Source organism: Sebastes umbrosus, chromosome 19 (assembly GCF_015220745.1).
Source record: "Sebastes umbrosus isolate fSebUmb1 chromosome 19, fSebUmb1.pri, whole genome shotgun sequence".
Classification (NCBI taxonomy): domain Eukaryota; kingdom Metazoa; phylum Chordata; class Actinopteri; order Perciformes; family Sebastidae; genus Sebastes; species Sebastes umbrosus.
In genome coordinates, this window is record NC_051287.1 from 8,061,875 (window position 1) to 8,073,967 (window position 12,093).

At 38.1% G+C, this 12,093-nt stretch overlaps 1 protein-coding gene across 3 annotated transcripts in view; it reads left to right on the forward strand.

Moving 5' to 3' along the window:
• Nucleotides 1-12,093, forward strand: part of LOC119478013 (myosin-7-like) — a 39,423-nt gene that overhangs the window by 2,153 nt on the left and 25,177 nt on the right. For all 3 annotated transcript variants that reach the window (XM_037752386.1, XM_037752387.1, XM_037752388.1), the window contains exons 2-3: nt 1,694-1,810; nt 5,072-5,202. In XM_037752386.1, the coding sequence (XP_037608314.1) occupies nt 1,694-1,810; nt 5,072-5,202 (248 nt within the window). The remainder of the gene's footprint in view (nt 1-1,693; nt 1,811-5,071; nt 5,203-12,093) is intronic.

Below are 12,093 nucleotides of genomic sequence, written 5' to 3' on the forward strand. Positions count from 1 at the left end.
AATTGCACTACTTGTGACCCAGTGGGCAACCTCCGGGGTCTGAGAAGTGAAGCCAATGCTGAAATACCTTTAACTTGCATTCTTTCTAACAGCCAGCAGGGGGCGACTCCTCTGGTTGCAAAAAGAAGTCTGATTGTATAGAAGTCTATGAGAAAGTGAGCCTACTTCTCACTTGATTTATTACCTCAGTGAACATTGTAAACATGAGTTTATGGTCTCAATCGCTAGTTTCAAGTCTTCTTCAACACAGCATGATGTTTATTTATTAAATTATGGTCCCATTTAGAATCAGATAGACCATAAAGCAGGGGATGCTTTAGGGCGTGGCTACCTTGTGATTGACAGGTCGCTACCATGGCGTTGTCCAGTCTGGGAATTGTCTGTGTTTCCGTCTTAGAACTTTAACCCTTCCACAGTGTGTTTTCAGTAAATTAAAGTTAATTGTTGATTGAGTTGTGAGTGAGACCAGATTGTCTGGTTGCAAAAACAACAAGATGGCAATGGCAAAAAAACAGGATTGTGACAGCCAAAGTCCACACGCCAATGTGTGAAGTCACGGTGACTACGTCCACTTCTGTTATACAGTCTATGGTCGGAACCTTTTAAGATAGGTGTAACTGGTTGGATTTGGGTCTTTCAATATTGTTTTGGGGTTTTTTTTTCAATTTTTTCAGGTACAAGTTTGGATATCTCAGCCTCTGCTATTTCGACCTTTTTCACAATGTTTTTTAAAAATAAAAAAAAAACACAATTTTAATTTTAATGAAAAGTTGCAGCCCTAATTACTTTTACTTATACTCATTTCTATTTTGACTTGTACAAATGTTTTTACTAATTAAATGTATTAAATTAAATAATTTGGTAAAACAGTAGAGGCATTTAATCCCAACAAAAACTACAACAAGAAAAAGAGAATTTTTCACAGTGTAAAAAGGTGTAGATTGAAATAAACATTAAATATCTCATAGCAATATCTATAGTATTATAATACCAGAATGCTATTTTTCTCATACATTTCCCTCAAATGTTAAGCATATTTTATTACATCATTGCACTAACAGAGCCATAGAGATGAACCTTGGTGATACGTAGTGTGTGTCCAGTCATGTTAAGTCATTTTTATTCATGTAGCCCAAAACCTCTAATGACCTGAGGCCCAGTTGTAAACTGTGGCATACTTTATTTTTAGTGCTTCAAACCAGACTTTCTTTAGTCCAATCATATTCCTCGGTCTGTCTGATTCTGACTGAAACACTGATGAACTTCAGTCCACTGATGTGTTTTATATGTCAGATGGGGAACAGTTGTGTGCTGGTATTTAGGACATCGTCTCTGTGCTCTGGAGCATGATTCAGTGTGGACGACAGTCCTTCCTGTTTCTCTCCATTCCACACCAATGAGAAAGTTCGCTCAAGAATCGGAGGAGGATTTTTGACAGTTGGGTGTTGCCTTAGTCCTGGCTGACAATGCTTCAGATTAATGTCAACAACCAAAAATGCACATTTAGAATAGAGTATATGTTTTTAAAAGATGTGTGTTCACTGCTATCAGCAGCCAATGAATCAGAGTCCCAGTGGTGTCTGGTTGCTGCCAGAGCTGCTGGTTGTGAAACATGAGGCGGATTAACTGTATGAGGGTTACTGTGATGCAAGTAGATAAAATACTCAATCTCTCTCTCTCTCTTTCTTTAAAGTCTCCAGAGATCCAGAAAAACAGAGAGGACTTCCCGGCTTCGCTAGACAAACTACGGCAGCTGATAAAAGACAAAGTTCACGTCCTACAATCCCCCTTCATCACTGAGGAGCAACAGGTAAATGATGAAAGATCTCTTATATAAACCCCCATGTAAAGTTACTTTGTACTTGCCAACCACTTAGAGTATAAATCAAGTTCCATCATGTCACTACTGTTAAAATTATAATATAATTTCTATGTTTTTATAATGTTGTGTTGATTAAATACATAGATAGATAGATCTATGGCCCCGGAAATATCAGTAGCCTAACTGTGTTGTGTATTGATAAATCTTTGGCGCTGTCCGTGGTGCTGAAGTAGCAGACAGATTTGTAATTGCGATTTTTTTCTCGGAGTACCGGCCTTCTGTCATTTACGTCTTGGATCCATAATATCTATAATATTCTACACTATATAGCTTCCGGTTGATACCAATGGATTCCTTAGGTTTTATAGTTTCATATGATACCAGAATATTCACTCTGGCTTTAAGACTGAGCCCGCTACAACCTCTGAAAAACAGAATAGCGGCCGGGCCAACCATCAAATTGTTAAGGGGTTAATAGTTTTTATAATATAAGATTATGCCAAGTAAAACATCACGATACTATGCTGTATCGATTTTTCCCCCCCACCCCTAATTAGAAGCTCAAGGAAAATAAAATTGGAGACCAAATGGTAAAATTCTCCAGTTGGACAAATTATAAAGAACCACTTTATCCTTTAATGATTTAAATCTCTACAGATGTATGTGAAAGTGGACAGGATCCACTTCAAAGCCGCTTTACTGGTATCCGAAACATGACGCCTCCAGTTAAAACAGTTAGATGATTATCACCAGCTTAGCTGAGGCATCAAGTGTCATTCGGTCTTTGCTGACATTGAAACTTGTTGTTGTTTTTTTTAAAACATGAATCTTTGCTAGAGGGTACAGGGCTAATTGCTCGACACTGCCTTAACTGCATTCCTCCTAACGGTTTGGATTTGTTTTGATCAGCACTCTCTCGATGCGCTTCGCTTGAATTTTCCTCTCCAGTTCTCTGTGGGAATCTGTGGAACTCCCTGTTTGCTGCTGTCTGTCTCTCTCCATTTCCTTTCCCTCGTTGTTGATCTCTCCTGAGGCCATGTTCAGAAATACAGCTCAAATATCCAAAGTCTGCTCTAAATGGTCAAGCAAAAAATAAAAATACTGAAGTGTAAAATGTTCTCCTTGAACCTCTGAGTTTTGTCTCTCTGTCACCACGATGATTTTCAAAGTGAAACTAAATCAGATTTGGCTGCCGTGTGAACATAGTGTCAGTGTGTCTCTCAGACTGAGTCACATGGAGACAGACAGACACACAGACGAAGGGGAGGATGAGGGTGATCATGGTGTTCTGCCAGAATGACTCAGTCGGTCTGTTGTCTTTCAGCCCACAGCCGCTCACTGAAGGACTCCTTCACCTCGACGAGTTCAGACTCACAACCTGATTACACGTCCCCTACGCCAACTTTATCTTCACTCGTCATATCCCCTAGTGTCTCTTTTGCTTTCTCCTCTCATCTGACTGTCTCGCTTCACCTCTTCTTGTCTGTCTGTCTGTTGATCTACCCGTCTATCTGTCTGTCTGTCTGATCAGTCCGTCTACTCTCTCTCTCTCTCTCTCTCTCCTCTTTCAGCTGGTGATTCACCACTCTCTTCTGTTTTAGTCAACATGTTGCTATGTCTGACAAACGGAGACGGCAGACTACTGAGAGCTGTTATAGGGGTACATTCTCATATGAGATACTCTCCAGACTAAACATTATATGATGACTTATGGAGCGTTTGTCTGTCTTGTGTTTTTATTGTCGGCACACAGTTTTTTTATGCCTGGAGGGAATTTTCTTCAAATTTGGCACCAACGAATGATGAAGTGATTAGAATTTGGTGGTCAAAGGTCACTGTGACCTCACAAAACATGTTTTTGGCCATAACTCAAGAATTCATATGTTATTTATGATAATTTCTGACAAATGTCTAAGATAATAAAATGATTAAAGAGACTCAATGTAAGAATCAGAAATTGCTTGTTAACGGTGACACCTGTAGCCGTTAAGTCAACGACAGTCAGCGTCCTGACTGAACGTGATTGACAGGCATCATGTTGATTAACGTTGGCAACATTAGCCAGCTAAAACCACAATATCACTCTATATTTCACATGCCTGGCTGTAATGTTAGCTGACCAAACGAAGGTCCCTTCATGAATCAAAGGACCGGTCGGTGTTGATCCTAGTGTCAACTTTTCCTGCTTCAGCCTCCCGACCGTGGTCAGAAGACACAGGGGAGATAGTTTTGATCTCCTGGGCCGGAGACAATGGCGTTTCTCGCTCCGGAGTTAACCCCCGTCACTCCGCTCAGCAGCAGGGAAACAAGACACGGGAAACCTCTGTTGGTCTTGAGGAGGTGCAGCACTTACTTCTGCACAACTTCCACTGAACATCCACTTGGTATTCTCAAAGCTAAACTAACTCTCTTCTGCTCCGCTGCTCGCTCGCTTTCTCACACACTCGCCACCGCTCTCTCTCTCTTACTTCACCACTCACTTCCCAAGTGCACACACACTCCTCGCACTGGCTCTGCTATTCTCCCACAACACACTAGTTTCTCCCGACGTCGGTCACATTCCTGTTCTGCAAGACGGGCTTCACTAGGTATAACTTTGTTTTTTTTTGTGCTTATGTAGAGTTTGTGTTGGAGTCTGAGTTGGGGTGGAGGCTGGTTGTTTGTTGACGTTAGTTATGGTTGCACACTGTTAGCCCTGAAGCGGAGCTGAAAATAAAGGCACTTGCAAGCCTGCATGATGTCAGGTCCATTGGATTTTCCCGGAAAAAATGGTCCACATTCTCTTCACATTAAAAGCAGTCTACAGGCTGATAGAAGAAACCCAGAGAGTCACGGAAGGTCTCATTTTTTTTAGGTTACAACCTGTTCACACATTGGTAATAAAAAACAATTAAAAAAAAATGTTTATACATGTAAAAATTTAGATATAGTCTCTTTAAGTGGTGACATTTTAGTGACACTTAACTGGTTGGCGGAGGCATTCAACTGCAAGGTTTTTCTCTGGGATCCAATATGTAGGAAGAGTCTTCTCTTTCACCATGGTAACTAAAAGGATGTTAATACCATGCTTATATCACTCTATGTGCTGGCACAATAATCAAATTAGCAACAGACAAAAGTCATTATGGCCAGCCAGTTAACAGACTGACATCAGTGATGTTTGCTCTCCGGTTAGCTATTATTTTGTGAACCTCCATTATGGCAGCCAGAGGGTGTGTTACTATAACTTGTGTGTTCTCTTGTGATCAGGGTTTGGTGTGTGAGGAGAACACAGAGAGAGAAGGACTGTGGAGGTTTGCCGTTTTGAGTGAGGAGCTGACCTTTCACCTCCAGCAGCTGCAGAGACAGACAGAGCAGGAGCTCAGCAACATACACACACAGTGAGTCAGTGACATGTTAAGCTGCTGTATACTAGTACTGTATACGAGAGGGAACACAGAGCCTTCACTGATGCCCATTACAAATAAATACAATTACTAATACAAATACTTTCTGTTCTAAAAACACTCTTTTAAAACTGTCATCCTATTAATACTTACATTAATATGCATATTTTGGGTCTTAAGTATTAGCTTATAATTCTTAAAATACTGATTCTGTAAGCAAGTGCAGTGACTGTAACACTAATACAAATACACACCATGGACAAAATCTACTAAAATATATGGGTAACACTTTTATAATAACCATGATTTATAAATGGGAAATTGATAATTAATTAAACTTAGTTAATGATTATTTTACATTTAACAAACAGCGAAATTATAATAAATAATTAATAATATATATAAGTATTTGTTAATGATTTAAGATAATATTTGTAAACCTTAAAGAAATTGTTTGGAAAATATCTATAAACATGAAATATATAGATATTTGTAATACTTTGTTAATGGTTAATCATTTCTTTGTAAACCATCTATAAACATTATTTAGATAGATAATTAATACTTTGTCAATGCTTAATAATTGGTTTCTATCTATGTAATGTTTATAGATGTTTTACAAACGATTTCTTAAAGGTTTGCAAATAATTTAGTAATCACAAATGCATACTTAATGTATTATATAAAATGTTATAATGTGTGCAACAATAAACTGATAATAAATACTTTACTTTAGTAATCACAATGTAATTGTTGTTGTCTTATCAGCTATGATACAATATAGAATTTATAAACTAATTATTTCATATTACACAAACTAATGATAAAATAACATAAATTATAACATTACTAACAAGTAGTAAACATTATTTTGTATCATTTCATTGTTTGTTAATAATAAAATAACTATTAACTAAGTGTAATTAACTATCAATTTACCATTTAAAAATGATGGTTATTATAAAGTGTTACCAAAATATGTATGTTTTCTCAAGTCTCCAGTCTTCTTCAATCATTGTTCATTTCATTGAACCATATTCTCAATATTCCTAAAGAACATATAGAGGTTTCATTTTTAGCAAAATCCTTAGTTGTTCTTTCTGAAACTGGACTGTGGTCTTTCTATAGATCAGGACCATGTTATATAGTGTTTGAACGTGTGAGTAGGAGGCAGCTCTGTGCTGGTTTGTGGGGTTTTGTCACAGAGCTGAAACACGAATGTGGGAGTTTCACTGTATCTCATAACAGCAGCAGGTTCTGCTCCGTTGGAGAAAACAACAGGATCCTGCCTCTCTATGTATGTGTGGACGTGTGTGTGTGAGCGTGCGTGTGTGTGTGTGTGTGTCGTCCTGTAAATCTATCTTTGTGAGGACCCAATTGAGCTTTTGAGCTTAGATTGATTTGTTACTGTATGTGTGTATATGTACTCTCTGTTGAATGAAACCGTTGTACTGTACTGATCTGAAACCAGTGATCTTTTATTTCCTAATTTATTATCTGTAACCCTCTCGAAGTGGAACTGTTTAAGAGTTCTGTTTTTCTATTTAAACTGTAACTAGACATCACTTCTCTACTACAAGTGGAGAAGCTCATACGTCAACATCCCTTTAGGCGTTGCGTGACTATTTTTAATTAGACTGTTCAGAAGGTTCATTACAATGCATTAATCTCATAATGACAGACAAATCATCATGTTCAACTCGTTTAATATATGTAACGTACACTTCCTACTGTGGTATTAAAGTAATTGGAGATCAACTTTTTATTGTCACATATTGTACACCTCAGCACACAGTGACATTTAGCCTCCGCATTAACCTCATCCTAGTATTAGAAGCAGTATTAGAGCTGTTTGGGGGTCCGATGTCTTGCTCAAGGGCACCTCGACAGAGTCCAGGAGGCAAACTGGCATTTCTTCAGCTACCAGTCCACACTCTGTACTAGGTTACTGCAAGGACTTGAACCGGCAACCCCCCTTGGCGACCCTTCTTGCAGTTTATTATTAATATTGAATATGTCGCGTGTCCAAATTGCACCAACTTTGACACTGCAAATCCTTTGGTCCCCAGCAATACACCCACCAAGTGTGAAGTAGATCAGATGAACGGTTCTCGAGATATGCGAAGGACACACACAGACAAATAGACAGAGATTACTTGCTTTAGATGTGATAAAATGGCTTTCACCTATTCAATGTTTCAAAATGACCTGCCAAAAAAAGAATTTATAAAAACTAATGATGTGAATCTTTGGTAAGGTTAGCTAAACATGAATGTTATTACCAGTTTAACAGTAAAAGTGTCAGTATGCATCAAATGATGTGTTTGTTGAATCGTCCAAAAGCACCTGATTGTCTGTTACTTTCTCCTTTAGACGTGGTCAATGCATTTTAATGTAAAGGCAGTGGGACGCCTTAGAGGAAACATGAGCTTTATGCATCAACATCTGCTCACCACATCAAATGAATGGAGGTGAATAGAAAACTGTTTTTAATTTAATTAATCTGACCTATGTTGTAGAACAAAACGTTAAAATCTCTACAGTTTGTATTTACCAAAAATACAAACTGAAAAAAACCCATTGACCTCCAAACGAGGGAACAGGAAGTGGCAAATGCTAACTAATTTACCGTTTTTTAGGACTCATTCCTGTAGCACTCTATGGATCAGACTTCTAACATCCCTATCGACCATCATCATGAGCGTCATCGACCCAAAAACAAACTCCGAGATTAAAAACAATCCATCAGAAATCCGTGATGCTACAAACATCTTTTTCTTTTCAGTCTGCAATTCTATCATTGACATCAGGCTGGCTGGTAAAACAGTGAATTTGTCTGAAAAGTTCGACACTGTCTGAAGTCCTCCATAAACTTTTTTTATGAGAGAAAGTGAAAGTTCCTGGTGAATTTTCTGATTTGGTTCCATGTGATGTGTTGACAGTAAATGTTCAGATGGTAATAGGTGGTTGCCGCCTCACCCTATCCTCCCCTGCGCTCTGTACTCCTGCCATGACAAGCGTTTTGGCAGAACAACATATCAACACGATCTCAGTTTTGTCAGACGAGACAAGCTAAAACACCTCTCAGGATTCAAGGTGTGCCAGAAGTACCCGCACGCACACGCAAACACACACAATACTCTGACAGATTTCCAGGCAATCTCCTAATTTTCCCAGCGCCGTTGGTTCTCATCGCCAAGTGGTCGGTTCCAGTCACAGCTTGGATCAAAGGCTTAATGAGAGGAGATGAATGGGTTCCTAATAAATACTGTAACTCATATCTATCATGTTGCCCTGCCCAACATGATAGCCACTTGTCTTATCCGCTTGGCTTACTGGAAGAAGACGTCACCCCGCTTTCATTTTGCTGGGGTTTTCCTCGGCTTTAAGTGAGGCTTATGTGGTAATGTCAGCGCCAACACAGGGTTGGGCTTTTGTGCGGGAAAAGAGGATACGACTCTGCAACATTTAGGAACGGAGATAAGGCGAGTGGACTTTTTAACAAGCTGTAGGAATCGAGCAGCTTTCACACCAAGAACTTCTGGAACTTCTGCTTTAGTTCAGTTTCTTTGTCATGGTGATAATGATGCTTTTTTAAACTCTTCTAACACACAATAGTCTCTGTCCTCTGACAAGAGAGAACATAAGTGAACATAATCCCAACCAATTAGCAGCCTTCATGTCTCTGCGGGGAAGCCAAAGCAGTCTTAATGGACCGAACTTTTCTCACACAAAGCGAGTGTAGGATGAAGAGCATTATGTAAAGCATTTCTATCCTACAAACTTGAAGTGAAGAAAAATAAGTGTCAGTACTTCTCGTATTCCCATGTTGGCTTCGTCCATATATTTCTACCATCTATAGAAAAATTAGCCTGAAAAGGAGATGGTGGCTGAAATCTGGAATGACACTCATATTCAGGACCAAAGAGCAAAGGTGAACATCTGTTGTGTTCAGGTAAAATGACAGAAACTGGAAAGAGACTTGATTTCTTTTTCCGTCAACAGGCTCCTTATGAGTCTTCTTAGGACTCTTTAAGCTCTGTTTCATTTGTAACTGAGCAGCGTGAACTGAAAACAAACTGCAGACATACAGAAATATGGCACAGTAAACATTTAAACTCCTCTCTTCATCGTGGCTGACATTCCTGTCATGTTTATCTTCCGACTTTCTCAGAAATCTATTTATTACTTTTATTACTGGAGGCATCCAGAGCAGAAAGGGTGGCCCAGCATGCCCTGTTGAAGTGCCTTTGACCTTTTTGACCTTCCAGCCTTTGAAGTGGGGAAACACCCAAGTATAAAACTTCCAAGTATTTTTACACACATGTTAAAGGGTGTTTTAAGTGTTTTTTTGTAATTTACAAATAAGTATAAGAGGTGTCTTAAAGGATCAATTCACCCAAATTATAAAAAAAAAAAACACCTTACACCGGCACGTTACTTATTGAAGACAATCAAAACAGCCTATTTTTCTCTCTTTCTCAGTAAGTAGTTCCACTTTTCTGTGGATTATCCAGAGTAACAAGGACACTGCTTCTGGGAAGACATTTTTGGGGCTATAGATTTTTTATTATTATTGATTAATCTACTTTCTTGATTAATTGCTTTAATGTTTTGTTTATAAGATATCAGAAAATTGTGGAAAATGTGCATAACAATTGCCTAGAGTCAAAGATGACATTTTCAGATGACTTGTTTTGTCAGCCAATGGTCCAAAACCCAAAGATATCTGATGTACCTTAAGAGAAGACGATAAAAAACACCAAAAAGGTGGAACCGGATACATTTTTTGGCATTTTGTTTTAAAAATGACTGATTATTTGATTATCAAAATCGTTGCAGATTATTGATGATTAATCAACTAGTCATTTTAGTTCTTCATTTTAGTTCTGAATTTCTTAAATGTCAATTTTCAATACTGTATTATTATTTTTATGTAATTTTACTGCAAACTGTCTATGACGCTGCAATGAATTGTGGAGGCAGAAATCTCAAAGACCTGATACCATTAGGTTTATTTGGGTGAACTGATCCTCCGATGTAAACACAGTAGCAGAATAATGATAATAAAAAAGAAACTAAACTTGATTCTTTATATTTACATTTTGATCATTATCAAAAAACAGTTAAAGAAACCTCTGAGGGGAAACCTCTGAAGTGAAACAAACCTGAACTCCTGACCTGCTTCATGTAAAAACAACAAGACGTTCTTTATTATCTGCAGCAGTGCATGATGGACACACAGCAGTACAAGCCAGCATAGAGCCAGCAGCACTCGGTGGAGGGATAGATGATAGATGTAGTTTTATTGGGTTGTTTTCAGAGCTATTTTCCCATAGATAGATAGACGGACAGAAACCGAGTCTTTGGTCTGGTTACGCAAGGAGAGTTAAGCTCGTTGCCAAGACTAACAGGCAGACTGGCAGTTTGGAAAACACCCAGCTGAACTCTGCCAACCCCCTCGTCATCATCATCTTCATCTCCTTCTCTGAAGGATAATCTGTTCATTCTTCTTCATATCTTCAAAATCTCCTGAGTGTGAAATCAATCTGCAAGGTGGCTTGAATGATTTATCCAGATAAAAAGCTTAGGAGGATCATTTATACATAGTTTTTTTTTTTATTTCTTTTTCGTTTTATCATTAGTTTGTTTAATTTGTTTTTTCTTTCTTTCTTCCTTGTCTTTCACTTTCCTTTTCTCTCTATGATTTGTTCATGTCTTTCTTTGTGATTTAATTTCACACGTACGGTTGGGTAATAGAACTACGGCTGTCGAAGTTAATGCGATAACACAATTACGCAAATTCGTGAAGAAACTGGCATCAAATGAAACTAGAAAACCTAATGGATGTTAAATAACGCTCCAAACTTGCGCTAAATTTTGGGGAAGAAAAACTGGCATGGCCATTTTCAAAGGGGTCCCTTGACCTCTGACCTCTAGATATGTGACTGAAAATGGGTTCTATGGGTACCCACGAGTCTCCCCTTTACAGACATGCCCACTTTATGATAATCACATGCAGTTTGGGGCAAGTCATAGTCAAGTCAGCACACTGACACACTGACAGCTGTTGTTGCCTGTTGGGCTTGAGTTTGCCATGTTGTGATTTGAGCATATCTTTTATGCTAAATGCAGTACCTGTGAGGGTTTCTGGACAATATTTGTCATTGATTTGTGTTGGTAATTGATTTCCAGTAATAAATATATACATATATTTGCATAAAGCAGCATATTTTCCCACTCCCATGTTGATAAGAGTATTAAATACTTGACAAATCTCCCTTTGAGGTGCATTTTAAACAGATAGAAAATGTGTGATTAATTTGCGATTAATCGTGATTAATGATGGACAATCATGCGATTAAATATTTTAATACAACCCTATTTTTTAAATTGTTTCTTTTTCACTTTGTCCTTAGTGTTTCATTTTTGTTGTATTTTTCTCTTTTTTTATTCCTTGTCTTTCACTTTATTTTCCTCTAAATGATTTGTTCATGTCTTACTTTCTGATTTAAAAGTACGTTGCACGGTTGTGTAATAGAACAAAACTAAACACGATTTCTCTTTTCTTCACTCCCTTCTATCTGTCTTTCCTCCTGCTCACCAAATGTCAAAACATCTTTGCTTCATTGTTGCATTCCTCGTCCTTCCCTCAGCTGTTTATCATCTTCCCTCAAGTCTCTCTGCTCTTTCTCACCCCATCTACTCCTGTTTGTACCAAGTATCTTCCCATCACGCCTCCTCTTATTCTTCATTTCCACTCTTCTTCTTTTTATTCATAACAATGAGGATTATGACGATGATGATGATAATAATAATTATAGCAGTAATAATAATAATTAACTCCGTAATTCATTCTTTTTTCCATTGATGAATCTTCACGTC